General features: G+C 41.7%; 1 protein-coding gene across 4 annotated transcripts in view; it reads left to right on the forward strand.

The window, feature by feature from the left end:
• meis1b (Meis homeobox 1 b) overlaps window positions 1-22,815 on the forward strand; it is a 197,897-nt gene that overhangs the window by 7,056 nt on the left and 168,026 nt on the right. For all 4 annotated transcript variants that reach the window (XM_045701809.1, XM_045701811.1, XM_045701808.1 and 1 more), the window contains exon 6: window positions 69-215. In XM_045701809.1, coding sequence (XP_045557765.1) covers window positions 69-215 — 147 coding nt within the window. The remainder of the gene's footprint in view (window positions 1-68; window positions 216-22,815) is intronic.

Below are 22,815 nucleotides of genomic sequence, written 5' to 3' on the forward strand. Positions count from 1 at the left end.
TGTCAGATATACAGTACCTCATGTCCTTTGTTGTTGTTGTTGTTGTTTTCTTGTATGTTTTTCTATAGGTACACGAACTATGTGACAATTTCTGTCACCGGTACATCAGCTGTCTGAAAGGAAAGATGCCCATCGACTTGGTGATCGACGACAGAGAGGGCGGATCAAAATCGGACAACGAGGAAATAACAAGATCATCCGGGCCTCTTGATCAGGTAATGTCACATCTCTCTCTCTCTCTCTCTCTCTCTCTCTCTCTCTCTCTCTCTCTCTCTCTCTCTCTCTCTCTCTCTCCTCTCTCTCTCTCTTCTCTCTCTGTCTCTCTCTCCCCCTCTCTCTCTCTCTCTCTCTCTCTCTCTCTCTCTCTCTCTCTCTCTCTACTGGGAATATTCAGTGTGGTGTCTTCTGGGTCACTTCTCCGCGAGGCGCTGTTATTTGCATATGATTAAGACCGTTTTAGATTCCATCGGAATGAAAATTTCTCTGTATAATGTTTCCATTATTGCCCCATTACGGTTTGATCCGGAAACCGACCCGGGGAGATTAGCCCGAGAAAGCATCGCCATAAACTTGACCTGCTTCTTGTCCATTTTAATTTAGCCCTCTTTCCCTTTTTCTTATTTTCCTCCTCCTCTCCACCACCTCTGTCTTCTATTTTTTAATCAAAACGAAACGTCATCAGTACATTTATATTACCACGCAGCTACTGAGGAGAGGCCAAACGCATAGTTTGATATCTCACCGGAGGGACTGAGACTGTGGGTTTAGTTGCCTCGGATTTCCCGTTGTAGTTTACGGTTCATTAGGTGTCTTGTCAGTATTTTTCCTCAGACATGAGCGCACATTGCTTAGGCTATAGCCTTATTCGTGACCACTTTGTGCTTTAAAGCGCGAAGACCGAGAGAGATTCCATGGCACTCGCTGAAATGACGGGTTGAGTTTGAAAACTACAAGGCAGTAGGCTAGATTAGGGGATTGTTTCCTTTTGTGAGTCGCGGGCAGCAGTAGCGATATCAGCACATCCTTCATTATGTGCTCCACTGGCTGCTCGCTCTCCAGGGACATTGTAGTGCGCGCGCAGGCATGACCCTAATGGTCCGTATTGCCGTTAAATAATGATAACAGTAATAATGATTAGAATTATGCAAATCTATAGCCCTATCTTTTTATGCGGTGGATTTTAGGCCATTAATAGCACGCTTGATTTTGTAGCCTGAATAGAGACACAGCTTTTCTTATTTCACTTAACAAAATAGGCCTATATTTTCGAAAGTGATCTCTGTTAGGGTTTTAGAGAAGAATGAATGAAGGCCCTCAGAGAGATAGGCTATGGATACCGATGAAGGCGGGGGAAAAAACAAGTGGCCAAATTAAAGAGATTAGCGGGCTAGGCAGATATAAAAAGTAATGAAGCGATTAGGCTAAATAATTTAAATCCGTGGACCTCCATATGGTTGAGTGGCCGGTTAGAGCTGGCGGTCTGTTGTAGTGCTCCGGAGAGAGCGGTAGCGAGCAGCTTCCATGTTCTGTGGTGAATAGCGTAGTTGGGTCAGATAGCAGGCAGTGTAGCCTAGGCGTCGTCATTCATGGAGGAGCTGGGACCAAAATGGGAGCGACCCCCTGCCTGCCTCAAGCGTCCTCTCTCTCTCTCTCTCTCTCTCTCTCTCTTTCTCTTTCTCTCTCTCTCTTTCTCTTTCTCTCTCTCGCTCCCTCTCCCTCTCTCTCTCTCTCTCTCTCTCTCTCCCTTTCTCTCTTTCTCTCTCGCTCTCTCTCTCTCTCTTTCTCTCTCTCGCTCTTTCTCTCTCCCTCTCTCTCTCTCTCGCTCTCTCCGTCACCAGCCCCATGTTAATGATTATGCTAATGAGGCAGATCGCCTCGCCAGATAACACTTCATTTAAATCAAAAGCAGAATTAAATAACATCATGCCAATTGTGCACTTAAGTGTTTCCTTGAACGCGTATTCTTTGGGGACGTTGTCAAAGACGTCGCGCCTAGATAGTCGTGAGATATGAGTGAAAGTGTGGAAGAAGATAAAGGGGTATAGAAATATAGGCTTCGTGAACACCCTAGGGTTTGTAGGTATATGAAGAACATCATGTGTGCTCGCGGGCAGTGATATGGCTCTTTAATTGACTTCAAGATGAAGACATGCCCTATTTTAATCTAATGAATATTGAGGCTAATATCATAAAGGCATATAGGTTGACAGTGTCTCCGCTGTGAAAGCGCATTAATAGGCCTCTATGTAAAACTGGTTTGACAGATCTGGAATATGACCATATCAATTCAATTCCTGTTCATGTTCGATATTTCAGAGCAAGATTATGATACAATACAAAGTAGTGCAGCAATCCACTATAGCCTACATTTTAGGCATATCTGCATAATGATCCATAAACCACAAATGAACTTATCCAGAGAGCGCTGAGGGGTCTTTGGCTCAAAGATAAGACCATTTTCAATTAAATGAAACTGCACTTGTTTTATCGCGATACATTCCAGCTGAGCTGAATATAGGCTATGTATTTTAGTATTTTGTATTTCTTGTAGGACATTTTATGCTTTTGCGTTTGTTCGGCGGCTGTGACGTCCTTAACGGATTAGCGCGGTGTGAGAATTATCTCTGTCCATATGTATTGTTAATTTATGCCCTGGGGCATAATGTTGAATTGGACTGGAAAAAATATAGAGAATTTGTTAACAAGAAGGAACGGAAGCTCATTTATGCACAAACCAATTTATTCCAGCGAGGGGACTGTAGCAGAAAAGGGCAAAAAAATAGTACTTTGAATTTATTCAACTCCAGAGTCTGCGCCGAGTTAGTAGCAGCTTGTGCACCCAAGCATTGAACCAATAATGTTCCGTTCCGACTCCTCCATCTTTTTTTCCTCCCCTTGTTATTTTGCTTGTCTCTTGCTTTGCGCAGGAAAGCAGCGCATGCAGGAAGGACGCAGGGTGCCTCTTGTCAAAAAAAGAGCGGAGAATAGTACGGGAGAGGTGAAACTCATAGAGAGAGGGAGAGAGTCTGGCTGTGAAGGCTTGTGAATGTGACCAAGCCAGTTTGGGTGTGCGTGTGCGTGCGTGTGTGAGAGAGCCCAGCCTGGCTCCATGCTCCCCTTAACCCTTTTCCTCCTTCTCCCTAGAAAACTAGTTTTACCACATTTATTTAACATATTTAACCCCTTTATTTACTACATTTGACCCCACCCCCCTCCCTGCTCATTTTGACCCACTTGAAGGGTAGTCATACATTAATAGTTTCCTTTAGTCTTCACTTTTCTGTTAAGTGGTGTTCATGTGAACATAACACATTTCAAAACAACTAAAAAGTGTATACACTTCTTATCATATTGTCTAGTTTCCTCCACGGGAATAGGTGATGCTAGGAAATAATCTGCTTGCATGTTGCTAGGCTTCATCAACGCAGACTCCACACAACTAAGATTCCGCACAACTAAGACTCCACACAACTAAGACTCCACACAACTAAGACTCCACACAACTAAGACTCCACACAACTAAGACTCCACACAACTAAGACTCCACACAACTAAGATTCCACACGACAACTAAGATTCCACACGACAACTAAGATTCCACACGACAACTAAGATTCCACACGACAACTAAGATTCCACACACAACTAAGATTCCACACGACAACTAAGATTCCACACCGACAACTAAGATTCCACACGACAACTAAGATTCCACACGACAACTAAGATTCCACACGACAACTAAGACTCCACACAACTAAGACTCCACACAACTAAGATTCCACACGACAACTAAGATTCCACACGACAACTAAGATTCCACACGACAACTAAGATTCCACACGACAACTAAGATTCCACACGACAACTAAGATTCCACACGACAACTAAGATTCCACACGACAACTAAGATTCCACACGACAACTAAGATTCCACACGACAACTAAGATTCCACACGACAACTAAGATTCCACACGACAACTAAAATTCCACACGACAACTAAGATTCCAAATGACAACTAAGATTCCACACGACAACTAAGATTCCACACGACAACTAAGATTCCACATGACAACTAAGATTCCACACGACAACTAAGATTCCACACGACAACTAAGATTCCACACGACAACTAAGATTCCACACGACAACTAAGATTCCACACGACAACTAAGATTCCACACGACAACTAAGATTCCACACGACAACTAAGATTCCACCACGACAACTAAGACTCCCCACGACAACTAAGATTCCACACGACAACTAAGATTCCACACAACTAAGACTCCACACAACTAAGACTCCACACAACTAAGATTCCACACGACAACTAAGATTCCACACGACAACTAAGATTCCACACGACAACTAAGATTCCACCACGACAACTAAGATTCCACGCGACAACTAAGATTCCAAATGACAACTAAGATTCCACACGACAACTAAGATTCCACACGACAACTAAGATTCCACACGACAACTAAGATTCCACACGACAACTAAGATTCCACACGACAACTAAGATTCCACACGACAACTAAGATTCCACACGACAACTAAGATTCCACACGACAACTAAGATTCCAAACGACAACTAAGATTCCACACGACAACTAAGATTCCACCACGACAACTAAGATTCCACACGACAACTAAGATTCCACACGACAACTAAGATTCCACACGACAACTAAGATTCCACGACAACTAAGATTCCACACGACAACTAAGATTCCACCACGACAACTAAGATTCCACACGACAACTAAGATTCCACACGACAACTAAGATTCCACACGACAACTAAGATTCCACACGACAACTAAGATTCCACACGACAACTAAGATTCCACACGACAACTAAGATTCCACACGACAACTAAGATTCCACACGACAACTAAGATTCCAAACGACAACTAAGATTCCACACGACAACTAAGATTCCACACGACAACTAAGATTCCACCACGACAACTAAGATTCCAAACGACAACTAAGATTCCACACGACAACTAAGATTCCACACGACAACTAAGATTCCACACGACAACTAAGATTCCACACGACAACTAAGATTCCACACGACAACTAAGATTCCACACGACAACTAAGATTCCACACGACAACTAAGATTCCACACGACAACTAAGACTCCACACGACAACTAAGATTCCACACGACAACTAAGATTCCACACAACTAAGACTCCACACAACTAAGATTCCACACAACTAAGATTCCACACGACAACTAAGATTCCACACGACAACTAAGATTCCACACGACAACTAAGATTCCACCACGACAACTAAGATTCCACGCGACAACTAAGATTCCAAATGACAACTAAGATTCCACACGACAACTAAGATTCCACACGACAACTAAGATTCCACACGACAACTAAGATTCCACACGACAACTAAGATTCCAAATGACAACTAAGATTCCACACGACAACTAAGATTCCACACGACAACTAAGATTCCACACGACAACTAAGATTCCACACGACAACTAAGATTCCACACGACAACTAAGATTACACACGACAACTAAGATTCCACACGACAACTAAGACTCCCACGACAACTAAGATTCCACACGACAACTAAGATTCCACACAACTAAGACTCCACACAACTAAGATTCCACACAACTAAGATTCCACACGACAACTAAGATTCCACACGACAACTAAGATTCCACACGACAACTTATATTCCACACGACAACTAAGATTCCACACGACAACTAAGATTCCAAATGACAACTAAGATTCCACACGACAACTAAGATTCCACACGACAACTAAGATTCCACACGACAACTAAGATTCCACACGACAACTAAGATTCCACACGACAACTAAGATTCCACACGACAACTAAGATTCCACACGACAACTAAGATTCCACACGACAACTAAAATTCCACACGACAACTAAGATTCCAAATGACAACTAAGATTCCACACGACAACTAAGATTCCACACGACAACTAAGATTCCACACGACAACTAAGATTCCAAATGACAACTAAGATTCCACACGACAACTAAGATTCCACACGACAACTAAGATTCCACACGACAACTAAGATTCCACACGACAACTAAGATTCCACACAACAACTAAGATTCCACACGACAACTAAGATTCAACACGACAACTAAGATTCCACACAACTAAGACTCCACACAACTAAGATTCCACAATACTAAGATTCCGCACGACAACTAAGATTCCACACGACAACTAAGACTCCCACGACAACTAAGATTCCACACGACAACTAAGATTCCACACGACAACTAAGATTCCACACGACAACTAAGATTCCACACGACAACTAAGATTCCACACAACTAAGACTCCACACGACAACTAAGATTCCACACGACAACTAAGATTCCACACGACAACTAAGATTCAACATGACAACTAAGATTCCACACAACTAAGATTCCACACAACTAAGACTCCACACAACTAAGATTCCACACAACTAAGATTCCACACGACAACTAAGATTCCACACGACAACTAAGATTCCAAATGACAACTAAGATTCCACACGACAACTAAGATTCCACACGACAACTAAGATTCCAGACGACAACTAAGATTCCACACGACAACTAAGATTCCACACGACAACTAAGATTCCACACGACAACTAAGATTCCACACGACAACTAAGATTCCACCACGACAACTAAGATTCCACACGACAACTAAGATTCCACACGACAACTAAGATTCCACACGACAACTAAGATTCCACACGACAACTAAGATTCAACACGACAACTAAGATTCCACACAACTAAGATTCCGCACGACAACTAAGATTCCACACGACAACTAAGACTCCCACGACAACTAAGATTCCACACGACAACTAAGATTCCACACTACAACTAAGATTCCACACGACAACTAAGATTCCACACGACAACTAAGATTCCACACAACTAAGACTCCACACGACAACTAAGATTCCACACGACAACTAAGATTCCACACGACAACTAAGATTCCACACGACAACTAAGATTCAACACGACAACTAAGATTCCACACAACTAAGACTCCACACAACTAAGATTCCACACAACTAAGATTCCACACGACAACTAAGATTCCACACGACAACTAAGACTCCCACGACAACTAAGATTCCACACGACAACTAAGATTCCACACGACAACTAAGATTCCACACGACAACTAAGATTCCACACGACAACTAAGATTCCACACGACAACTAAGATTCCACACGACAACTAAGATTCAACACGACAACTAAGATTCCACACGACAACTAAGATTCCACACGACAACTAAGATTCCACACGACAACTAAGATTCCACACGACAACTAAGATTCCACACGACAACTAAGATTCCAAATGACAACTAAGATTCCACACGACAACTAAGATTCCACACGACAACTAAGATTCCACACGACAACTAAGATTCCACACGACAACTAAGATTCCACACGACAACTAAGATTCCACACGACAACTAAGATTCCACACGACAACTAAGATTCCACACGACAACTAAGACTCCCACGACAACTAAGATTCCACACGACAACTAAGATTCCACACAACTAAGACTCCACACAACTAAGATTCCACACAACTAAGATTCCACACGACAACTAAGATTCCACACGACAACTAAGATTCCACACGACAACTAAGATTCCACACGACAACTAAGATTCCACACGACAACTAAGATTCCACGCGACAACTAAGATTCCAAATGACAACTAAGATTCCACACGACAACTAAGATTCCACACGACAACTAAGATTCCACACGACAACTAAGATTCCACACGACAACTAAGATTCCACACGACAACTAAGATTCCACATGACAACTAAGATTCCACACGACAACTAAGATTCCACACGACAACTAAGATTCCACACGACAACTTATATTCCACACGACAACTAAGATTCCACACGACAACTAAGATTCCAAATGACAACTAAGATTCCACACGACAACTAAGATTCCACACGACAACTAAGATTCCACACGACAACTAAGATTCCACACGACAACTAAGATTCCACACGACAACTAAGATTCCACACGACAACTAAGATTCCACACGACAACTGAGATTCCACACGACAACTAAAATTCCACACGACAACTAAGATTCCAAATGACAACTAAGATTCCACACGACAACTAAGATTCCACACGACAACTAAGATTCCACACGACAACTAAGATTCCAAATGACAACTAAGATTCCACACGACAACTAAGATTCCACACGACAACTAAGATTCCACACGACAACTAAGATTCCACACGACAACTAAGATTCCACACAACAACTAAGATTCCACACGACAACTAAGATTCAACACGACAACTAAGATTCCACACAACTAAGACTCCACACAACTAAGATTCCACAATACTAAGATTCCGCACGACAACTAAGATTCCACACGACAACTAAGACTCCCACGACAACTAAGATTCCACACGACAACTAAGATTCCACACGACAACTAAGATTCCACACGACAACTAAGATTCCACACAACTAAGACTCCACACGACAACTAAGATTCCACACGACAACTAAGATTCCACACGACAACTAAGATTCAACATGACAACTAAGATTCCACACAACTAAGATTCCACACAACTAAGACTCCACACAACTAAGATTCCACACAACTAAGATTCCACACGACAACTAAGATTCCACACGACAACTAAGATTCCAAATGACAACTAAGATTCCACACGACAACTAAGATTCCACACGACAACTAAGATTCCACACGACAACTAAGATTCCACACGACAACTAAGATTCCACACGACAACTAAGATTCCACACGACAACTAAGATTCCACACGACAACTAAGATTCCACACGACAACTAAGATTCCACACGACAACTAAGATTCCACACGACAACTAAGATTCCACACGACAACTAAGATTCCACACGACAACTAAGATTCAACACGACAACTAAGATTCCACACAACTAAGATTCCGCACGACAACTAAGATTCCACACGACAACTAAGACTCCCACGACAACTAAGATTCCACACGACAACTAAGATTCCACACTACAACTAAGATTCCACACGACAACTAAGATTCCACACGACAACTAAGATTCCACACAACTAAGACTCCACACGACAACTAAGATTCCACACGACAACTAAGATTCCACACGACAACTAAGATTCCACACGACAACTAAGATTCAACACGACAACTAAGATTCCACACAACTAAGACTCCACACAACTAAGATTCCACACAACTAAGATTCCACACGACAACTAAGATTCCACACGACAACTAAGACTCCCACGACAACTAAGATTCCACACGACAACTAAGATTCCACACGACAACTAAGATTCCACACGACAACTAAGATTCCACACGACAACTAAGATTCCACACGACAACTAAGATTCCACACGACAACTAAGATTCCACACGACAACTAAGATTCCACACGACAACTAAGATTCAACACGACAACTAAGATTCCACACGACAACTAAGATTCCACACGACAACTAAGATTCCACACGACAACTAAGATTCCACACGACAACTAAGATTCCAAATGACAACTAAGATTCCACACGACAACTAAGATTCCACACGACAACTAAGATTCCACACGACAACTAAGATTCCACACGACAACTAAGATTCCACACGACAACTAAGATTCCACACGACAACTAAGATTCCACACGACAACTAAGATTCCACACGACAACTAAGACTCCACACGACAACTAAGATTCCACACGACAACTAAGATTCCACACAACTAAGACTCCACACAACTAAGATTCCACACAACTAAGATTCCACACGACAACTAAGATTCCACACGACAACTAAGATTCCACACGACAACTAAGATTCCACACGACAACTAAGATTCCACACGACAACTAAGATTCCACGCGACAACTAAGATTCCAAATGACAACTAAGATTCCACACGACAACTAAGATTCCACACGACAACTAAGATTCCACACGACAACTAAGATTCCACACGACAACTAAGATTCCACACGACAACTAAGATTCCAAATGACAACTAAGATTCCACACGACAACTAAGATTCCACACGACAACTAAGATTCCACACGACAACTAAGATTCCACACGACAACTAAGATTCCACACGACAACTAAGATTCCACACGACAACTAAGACTCCCACGACAACTAAGATTCCACACGACAACTAAGATTCCACATAACTAAGACTCCACACAACTAAGATTCCACACAACTAAGATTCCACACGACAACTAAGATTCCACACGACAACTAAGATTCCACACGACAACTAAGATTCCACACGACAACTAAGATTCCACACGACAACTAAGATTCCACGCGACAACTAAGATTCCAAATGACAACTAAGATTCCACACGACAACTAAGATTCCACACGACAACTAAGATTCCACACGACAACTAAGATTCCACACGACAACTAAGATTCCACACGACAACTAAGATTCCACACGACAACTAAGATTCCACACGACAACTAAAATTCCACACGACAACTAAGATTCCAAATGACAACTAAGATTCCACACGACAACTAAGATTCCACACGACAACTAAGATTCCACACGACAACTAAGATTCCAAATGACAACTAAGATTCCACACGACAACTAAGATTCCACACGACAACTAAGATTCCACACGACAACTAAGATTCCACACGACAACTAAGATTCCACACGACAACTAAGATTCCACACGACAACTAAGATTCCACACGACAACTAAGATTCCACACGACAACTAAGATTCAACACGACAACTAAGATTCCACACAACTAAGACTCCACACAACTAAGATTCCACAATACTAAGATTCCGCACGACAACTAAGATTCCACACGACAACTAAGACTCCCACGACAACTAAGATTCCACACGACAACTAAGATTCCACACGACAACTAAGATTCCACACGACAACTAAGATTCCACACGACAACTAAGATTCCACACAACTAAGACTCCACACGACAACTAAGATTCCACACGACAACTAAGATTCCACACGACAACTAAGATTCAACACGACAACTAAGATTCCACACAACTAAGATTCCACACAACTAAGACTCCACACAACTAAGATTCCACACAACTAAGATTCCACACGACAACTAAGATTCCACACGACAACTAAGATTCCAAATGACAACTAAGATTCCACACGACAACTAAGATTCCACACGACAACTAAGATTCCACACGACAACTAAGATTCCACACGACAACTAAGATTCCACACGACAACTAAGATTCAACACGACAACTAAGACTCCACACAACTAAGATTCCACACAACTAAGATTCCGCACGACAACTAAGATTCCACACGACAACTAAGACTCCCACGACAACTAAGATTCCACACGACAACTAAGATTCCACACTACAACTAAGATTCCACACGACAACTAAGATTCCACACGACAACTAAGATTCCACACAACTAAGACTCCACACGACAACTAAGATTCCACACGACAACTAAGATTCCACACGACAACTAAGATTCCACACGACAACTAAGATTCCACACGACAACTAAGATTCAACACGACAACTAAGATTCCACACAACTAAGACTCCACACAACTAAGATTCCACACAACTAAGATTCCACACGACAACTAAGATTCCACACGACAACTAAGACTCCCACGACAACTAAGATTCCACACGACAACTAAGATTCCACACGACAACTAAGATTCCACACAACTAAGACTCCACACAACTAAGATTCCACACAACTAAGATTCCACACGACAACTAAGATTCCACACAACAAAGACTCCACACAACTAAGATTCCACACGACAACTAAGATTCCACACGACAACTAAGACTCCACACAACTAAGACTCCACACAACTAAGATTCCACACAACTAGGATTCCACACAACTAAGATTCCACACGACAACTAAGATTCCACACGACAACTAAGATTCCACACGACAACTAAGATTCCAAATGACAACTAAGATTCCACACGACAACTAAGATTCCACACGACAACTAAGATTCCACACGACAACTAAGTTTCCAAATGACAACTAAGATTCCACACGACAACTAAGATTCCACACGACAACTAAGATTCCACACGACAACTAAGATTCCACACGACAACTAAGATTCCACACGACAACTAAGATTCCACACGACAACTAAGATTCCACACGACAACTAAGGCTCCACACGACAACTAAGATTCCACATGACAACTAAGATTCCACACGACAACTAAGATTCAACACGACAACTAAGATTCCACACAACTAAGATTCCACACATCTAAGACTCCACACAACTAAGACTCCACACAACTAAGATTCCACACGACAACTAAGATTCCACACGACAACTAAGATTCCAAATGACAACTAAGATTCCACACGACAACTAAGATTCCACACGACAACTAAGATTCCAGACAACAACTAAGATTCCACACGACAACTAAGATTCCACATGACAACTAAGATTCCACACGACAACTAAGATTCCACACGAAAACTAAGATTCCACACGACAACTAAGATTCCACACGACAACTAAGATTCCACACGACAACTAAGATTCAACACGACAACTAAGATTCCACACAAATAAGACTCCACACAACTAAGATTCCACACAACTAAGATTCCGCACGACAACTAAGATTCCACACGACAACTAAGACTCCCACGACAACTAAGATTCCACACGACAACTAAGATTCCACACGACAACTAAGATTCCACACGACAACTAAGATTCCACACGACAACTAAGATTCCACACAACTAAGACTCCACACGACAATTAAGATTCCACATGACAACTAAGATTCCACACGACAACTAAGATTCCACACGACAACTAAGATTCAACACGACAACTAAGATTCCACACAACTAAGATTCCACACAACTAAGACTCCACACAACTAAGATTCCACACAACTAAGATTCCACACAACTAAGATTCCACACGACAACTAAGATTCCACACGACAACTAAGACTCCCACGACAACTAAGATTCCACACGACAACTAAGATTCCACACGACAACTAAGATTCCACACGACAACTAAGATTCCACACGACAACTAAGATTCCACACAACTAAGACTCAACACAACTAAGATTCCACACAACTAAGATTCCACACAACTAAGATTCCACACGACAACTAAGATTCCACACAACAAAGACTCCACACAACTAAGATTCCACACGACAACTAAGATTCCACACGACAACTAAGACTCCACACAACTAAGACTCCACACAACTAAGACTCCACACAACTAAGACTCCACACAACTAAGATTCCACACAACTAAGATTCCACACAACTAAGATTCCACACGACAACTAAGATTCCACACGACAACTAAGATTCCACACGACAACTAAGATTCCACACAACTAAGATTCCAGACAACTAAGATTCCACACGACAACTAAGATTCCACACGACAAATTAAGATTCCAAATGACAACTAAGATTCCACACGACAACTAAGATTCCACACGACAACTAAGATTCCAAATGACAACTAAGATTCCACACGACAACTAAGATTCCACACGACAACTAAGATTCCACACGACAACTAAGATTCCACACGACAACTAAGATTCCACACGACAACTAAGATTCCAAATGACAACTAAGATTCCAAATGACAACTAAGATTCCAAATGACAACTAAGATTCCACACGACAACTAAGATTCCACACGACAACTAAGATTCCACACGACAACTAAGATTCCACACGACAACTAAGATTCCACACGACAACTAAGATTCCACACGACAACTAAGATTCCACACGACAACTAAGATTCCACACGACAACTAAAATTCCACACGACAACTAAGATTCCAAATGACAACTAAGATTCCACACGACAACTAAGATTCCACACGACAACTAAGATTCCACACGACAACTAAGATTCCAAATGACAACTAAGATTCCACACGACAACTAAGATTCCACACGACAACTAAGATTCCACACGACAACTAAGATTCCACACGACAACTAAGATTCCACACGACAACTAAGATTCCACACGACAACTAAGATTCCACACGACAACTAAGACTCCCACGACAACTAAGATTCCACACGACAACTAAGATTCCACACAACTAAGACTCCACACAACTAAGATTCCACACAACTAAGATTCCACACGACAACTAAGATTCCACACGACAACTAAGATTCCACACGACAACTAAGATTCCACACGACAACTAAGATTCCACGCGACAACTAAGATTCCAAATGACAACTAAGATTCCACACGACAACTAAGATTCCACACGACAACTAAGATTCCACACGACAACTAAGATTCCACACGACAACTAAGATTCCACACGACAACTAAGATTCCACACGACAACTAAGATTCCACACGACAACTAAGATTCCACACGACAACTAAGATTCCAAATGACAACTAAGATTCCACACGACAACTAAGATTCCACACGACAACTAAGATTCCACACGACAACTAAGATTCCAAATGACAACTAAGATTCCACACGACAACTAAGATTCCACACGACAACTAAGATTCCACACGACAACTAAGATTCCACACGACAACTAAGATTCCACACGACAACTAAGATTCCACACGACAACTAAGATTCCACACAACTAAGACTCCACACAACTAAGATTCCACACAACTAAGATTCCGCACGACAACTAAGATTCCACACGACAACTAAGACTCCCACGACAACTAAGATTCCACACGACAACTAAGATTCCACACGACAACTAAGATTCCACACGACAACTAAGATTCCACACGACAACTAAGATTCCACACAACTAAGACTCCACACGACAACTAAGATTCCACATGACAACTAAGATTCCACACGACAACTAAGATTCAACACGACAACTAAGATTCCACACAACTAAGATTCCACACAACTAAGACTCCACACAACTAAGATTCCACACAACTAAGATTCCACACGACAACTAAGATTCCACACGACAACTAAGATTCCAAATGACAACTAAGATTCCACACGACAACTAAGATTCCACACGACAACTAAGATTCCACACGACAACTAAGACTCCACACAACTAAGACTCCACACAACTAAGATTCCACACAACTAAGATTCCACACAACTAAGATTCCACACGACAACTAAGATTCCACACGACAACTAAGATTCCAAATGACAACTAAGATTCCACACGACAACTAACATTCCACATGACAACTAAGATTCCACACGACAACTAAGTTTCCAAATGACAACTAAGATTCCACACGACAACTAAGATTCCACACGACAACTAAGATTCCACACGACAACTAAGATTCCACACGACAACTAAGATTCCACACGACAACTAAGATTCCACACAACAACTAAGATTCCACACGACAACTAAGATTCCACACGACAACTAAGATTCCACACGACAACTAAGATTCCACACGACAACTAAGATTCCACACGACAACTAAGATTCAACATGACAACTAAGATTCCACACAACTAAGATTCCACACAACTAAGACTCCACACAACTAAGATTCCACACAACTAAGATTCCACACGACAACTAAGATTCCACACGACAACTAAGATTCCAAATGACAACTAAGATTCCACACGACAACTAAGATTCCACACGACAACTAAGATTCCAGACGACAACTAAGATTCCACACGACATCTAAGATTCCACACGACAACTAAGATTCCACACGACAACTAAGATTCCACACGACAACTAAGATTCCACACGACAACTAAGATTCCACACGACAACTAAGATTCCACACGACAACTAAGATTCCACACGACAACTAAGATTCAACACGACAACTAAGATTCCACACAACTAAGATTCCGCACGACAACTAAGATTCCACACGACAACTAAGACTCCCACGACAACTAAGATTCCACACGACAACTAAGATTCCACACTACAACTAAGATTCCACACGACAACTAAGATTCCACACGACAACTAAGATTCCACACAACTAAGACTCCACACAACAACTAAGATTCCACACGACAACTAAGATTCCACACGACAACTAAGATTCCACACGACAACTAAGATTCAACACGACAACTAAGATTCCACACAACTAAGACTCCACACAACTAAGATTCCACACAACTAAGATTCCACACGACAACTAAGATTCCACACGACAACTAAGACTCCCACGACAACTAAGATTCCACACGACAACTAAGATTCCACACGACAACTAAGATTCCACACGACAACTAAGATTCCACACGACAACTAAGATTCCACACGACAACTAAGATTCCACACGACAACTAAGATTCCACACGACAACTAAGATTCCACACGACAACTAAGATTCCACACGACAACTAAGATTCAACACGACAACTAAGATTCCACACGACAACTAAGATTCCACACGACAACTAAGATTCCACACGACAACTAAGATTCCACACGACAACTAAGATTCCAAATGACAACTAAGATTCCACACGACAACTAAGATTCCACACGACAACTAAGATTCCACACGACAACTAAGATTCCACACGACAACTAAGATTCCACACGACAACTAAGATTCCACACGACAACTAAGATTCCACACGACAACTAAGACTCCCACGACAACTAAGATTCCACACGACAACTAAGATTCCACACAACTAAGACTCCACACAACTAAGATTCCACACAACTAAGATTCCACACGACAACTAAGATTCCACACGACAACTAAGATTCCACACGACAACTAAGATTCCACACGACAACTAAGATTCCACACGACAACTAAGATTCCACGCGACAACTAAGATTCCAAATGACAACTAAGATTCCACATGACAACTAAGATTCCACACGACAACTAAGATTCCACACGACAACTAAGATTCCACCACGACAACTAAGATTCCACACGACAACTAAGATTCCAAATGACAACTAAGATTCCACACGACAACTAAGATTCCACACGACAACTAAGATTCCACACGACAACTAAGATTCCACACGACAACTAAGATTCCACACGACAACTAAGATTCCACACGACAACTAAGACTCCCACGACAACTAAGATTCCACACGACAACTAAGATTCCACATAACTAAGACTCCACACAACTAAGATTCCACACAACTAAGATTCCACACGACAACTAAGATTCCACACGACAACTAAGATTCCACACGACAACTAAGATTCCACACGACAACTAAGATTCCACACGACAACTAAGATTCCACGCGACAACTAAGATTCCAAATGACAACTAAGATTCCACACGACAACTAAGATTCCACACGACAACTAAGATTCCACACGACAACTAAGATTCCACACGACAACTAAGATTCCACACGACAACTAAGATTCCACACGACAACTAAAATTCCACACGACAACTAAGATTCCAAATGACAACTAAGATTCCACACGACAACTAAGATTCCACACGACAACTAAGATTCCACACGACAACTAAGATTCCAAATGACAACTAAGATTCCACACGACAACTAAGATTCCACACGACAACTAAGATTCCACACGACAACTAAGATTCCACACGACAACTAAGATTCCACACGACAACTAAGATTCCACACGACAACTAAGATTCCACACGACAACTAAGATTCAACACGACAACTAAGATTCCACACAACTAAGACTCCACACAACTAAGATTCCACAATACTAAGATTCCGCACGACAACTAAGATTCCACACGACAACTAAGACTCCCACGACAACTAAGATTCCACACGACAACTAAGATTCCACACGACAACTAAGATTCCACACGACAACTAAGATTCCACACGACAACTAAGATTCCACACAACTAAGACTCCACACGACAACTAAGATTCCACACGACAACTAAGATTCCACACGACAACTAAGATTCAACACGACAACTAAGATTCCACACAACTAAGATTCCACACAACTAAGACTCCACACAACTAAGATTCCACACAACTAAGATTCCACACGACAACTAAGATTCCACACGACAACTAAGATTCCAAATGACAACTAAGATTCCACACGACAACTAAGATTCCACACGACAACTAAGATTCCACACGACAACTAAGATTCCACACGACAACTAAGATTCCACACGACAACTAAGATTCCACACGACAACTAAGATTCAACACGACAACTAAGACTCCACACAACTAAGATTCCACACAACTAAGATTCCGCACGACAACTAAGATTCCACACGACAACTAAGACTCCCACGACAACTAAGATTCCACACGACAACTAAGATTACACACTACAACTAAGATTCCACACGACAACTAAGATTCCACACGACAACTAAGATTCCACACAACTAAGACTCCACACGACAACTAAGATTCCACACGACAACTAAGATTCCACACGACAACTAAGATTCCACACGACAACTAAGATTCCACACGACAACTAAGATTCCACACGACAACTAAGATTCCACACAACTAAGACTCCACACAACTAAGATTCCACACAACTAAGATTCCACCACGACAACTAAGATTCCACACGACAACCAAGACTCCCACGACAACTAAGATTCCACACGACAACTAAGATTCCACACGACAACTAAGATTCCACACAACTAAGACTCCACACAACTACGATTCCACACAACTAAGATTCCACACGACAACTAAGATTCCACACAACAAAGACTCCACACAACTAAGATTCCACACGACAACTAAGATTCCACACGACAACTAAGACTCCACACAACTAAGACTCCACACAACTAAGATTCCACACAACTAGGATTCCACACAACTAAGATTCCACACGACAACTAAGATTCCACACGACAACTAAGATTCCACACGACAACTAATATTCCAAACGACAACTAAGATTCCACACGACAACTAAGATTCCACACGACAACTAAGATTCCACACGACAACTAAGTTTCCAAACGACAACTAAGATTCCACACGACAACTAAGATTCCACACGACAACTAAGATTCCACACGACAACTAAGATTCCACACGACAACTAAGATTCCACACGACAACTAAGATTCCACACAACTAAGATTCCACACGACAACTAAGATTCCACACGACAACTAAGATTCCACACGACAACTAAGATTCCACACGACAACTAAGATTCCACACGACAACTAAGATTCCACACGACAACTAAGACTCCACACACAACTAAGACTCCACACGACAACTAAGATTCCACACGACAACTAAGATTCCACACGACAACTAAGATTCCACACGACAACTAAGATTCCACACGACAACTAAGATTCCACACGACAACTAAGATTCCACACGACAACTAAGACTCCACACAACTAAGATTCCACACGACAACTAAGATTCCACACGACAACTAAGATTCCACACGACAACTAAGATTCCACACGACAACTAAGATTCCACACGACAACTAAGATTCCACACGACAACTAAGATTCCACACGACAACTAAGACTCCACACAACTAAGACTCCACACGACAACTAAGATTCCACACGACAACTAAGATTCCACACAACTAAGACTCCACACAACTAAGATTCCACACGACAACTAAGATTCCACGACAACTAAGACTCCACACAACTAAGACTCCACACAACTAAGATTCCACACAACTAAGATTCCACACAACTAAGATTCCACACGACAACTAAGATTCCACACGACAACTAAGATTCCACACGACAACTAAGATTCCACACGACAACTAAGATTCCACACGACAACTAAGATTCCACACGACAACTAAGATTCCACACGACAACTAAGATTCCAAATGACAACTAAGATTCCACACGACAACTAAGATTCCACACGACAACTAAGATTCCACACGACAACTAAGATTCCACACGACAACTAAGATTCCACACGACAACTAAGATTCCACACGACAACTAAGATTCCACACGACAACTAAGACTCCACACGACAACTAAGATTCCACACGACAACTAAGATTCCACACGACAACTAAGACTCCACACGACAACTAAGATTCCACACAACTAAGACTCCACACAACTAAGATTCCACACAACTAAGATTCCACACAACTAAGATTCCACACGACAACTAAGATTCCACACGACAACTAAGATTCCACACGACAACTAAGATTCCACACGACAACTAAGATTCCACACGACAACTAAGATTCCAGACAGACAACTAAGATTCCACACGACAACTAAGATTCCACACGACAACTAAGATTCCACACGACAACTAAGATTCCACACGACAACTAAGATTCCACACGACAACTAAGATTCCACACGACAACTAAGATTCCACACGACAACTAAGATTCCACACGACAACTAAGATTCCACACGACAACTAAGATTCCACACAAACTAAGACTCCACACAACTAAGATTCCACACAACTAAGATTCCACACGACAACTAAGATTCCACACGACAACTAAGACTCCACACGACAACTAAGATTCCACACGACAACTAAGATTCCACACGACAACTAAGATTCCACACGACAACTAAGATTCCACACGACAACTAAGATTCCACCACAACTAAGACTCCACACGACAACTAAGATTCCACACGACAACTAAGATTCCACACGACAACTAAGATTCCACACGACAACTAAGATTCCACACGACAACTAAGATTCCACACGAAACTAAGATTCCACACAACTAAGACTCCACACAACTAAGATTCCACACAACTAAGATTCCACACAAACTAAGATTCCACACGACAACTAAGATTCCACACGACAACTAAGACTCCACACGACAACTAAGATTCCACACGACAACTAAGATTCCACACGACAACTAAGATTCCACACGACAACTAAGATTCCACACGACAACTAAGATTCCACACAACTAAGACTCAACACAACTAAGATTCCACACAACTAAGATTCCACGACAACTAAGATTCCACACGACAACTAAGATTCCACACAACAAAGACTCCACACAACTAAGATTCCACACGACAACTAAGATTCCACACGACAACTAAGATTCCACACAACTAAGACTCCACACAACTAAGACTCCACACAACTAAGACTCCACACAACTAAGATTCCACACAACTAAGACTCCACACGACAACTAAGATTCCACATGACAACTAAGACTCCACACACAACTAAGATTCCACACGACAACTAAGATTCCACACGACAACTAAGATTCCACCGACAACTAAGATTCCACACGACAACTAAGATTCCACACGACAACTAAGATTCCACACGACAACTAAGATTCCACACGACAACTAAGATTCCACACGACAACTAAGATTCCACACGACAACTAAGATTCCACACGACAACTAAGATTCCACACGACAACTAAGATTCCACACGACAACTAAGATTCCACACGACAACTAAGATTCCACACGACAACTAAGATTCCACAACGACAACTAAGATTCCACACGACAACTAAGATTCCAAACGACAACTAAGATTCCACACGACAACTAAGATTCCACACGACAACTAAGATTCCACACGACAACTAAGATTCCACACGACAACTAAGATTCCACACGACAACTAAGATTCCACACGACAACTAAGATTCCACACGACAACTAAGATTCCACACGACAACTAAGATTCCACACGACAACTAAGATTCCACACGACAACTAAGATTCCACACGACAACTAAGATTCCACACGACAACTAAGATTCCACACGACAACTAAGATTCCAAATGACAACTAAGATTCCACACGACAACTAAGATTCCACACGACAACTAAGATTCCACACGACAACTAAGATTCCACACGACAACTAAGATTCCACACGACAACTAAGATTCCACACGACAACTAAGATTCCACACGACAACTAAGACTCCACACGACAACTAAGATTCCACACGACAACTAAGATTCCACACAACTAAGACTCCACACAACTAAGATTCCACACAACTAAGATTCCACACGACAACTAAGATTCCACACGACAACTAAGATTCCACACGACAACTAAGATTCCACACGACAACTAAGATTCCACGCGACAACTAAGATTCCAACATGACAACTAAGATTCCACACGACAACTAAGATTCCACACGACAACTAAGATTCCACACGACAACTAAGATTCCACACGACAACTAAGATTCCACACGACAACTAAGATTCCACACAACTAAGACTCCACACGACAACTAAGGTTCCACATGACAACTAAGATTCCACACGACAACTAAGATTCCAAACGACAACTAAGATTCCACACGACAACTAAGATTCCACACGACAACTAAGATTCCACACGACAACTAAGACTCCACACAACTAAGACTCCACACAACTAAGATTCCACACAACTAAGATTCCACACGACAACTAAGATTCCACACGACAACTAAGATTCCACACGACAACTAAGATTCCAAACGACAACTAAGATTCCACACGACAACTAACATTCCACATGACAACTAAGATTCCACACGACAACTAAGATTCCAAATGACAACTAAGATTCCACACGACAACTAAGATTCCACACGACAACTAAGA

This window comes from Salmo salar, chromosome ssa18 (genome assembly GCF_905237065.1).
Source record: "Salmo salar chromosome ssa18, Ssal_v3.1, whole genome shotgun sequence".
Lineage (NCBI taxonomy): Eukaryota > Metazoa > Chordata > Actinopteri > Salmoniformes > Salmonidae > Salmo > Salmo salar.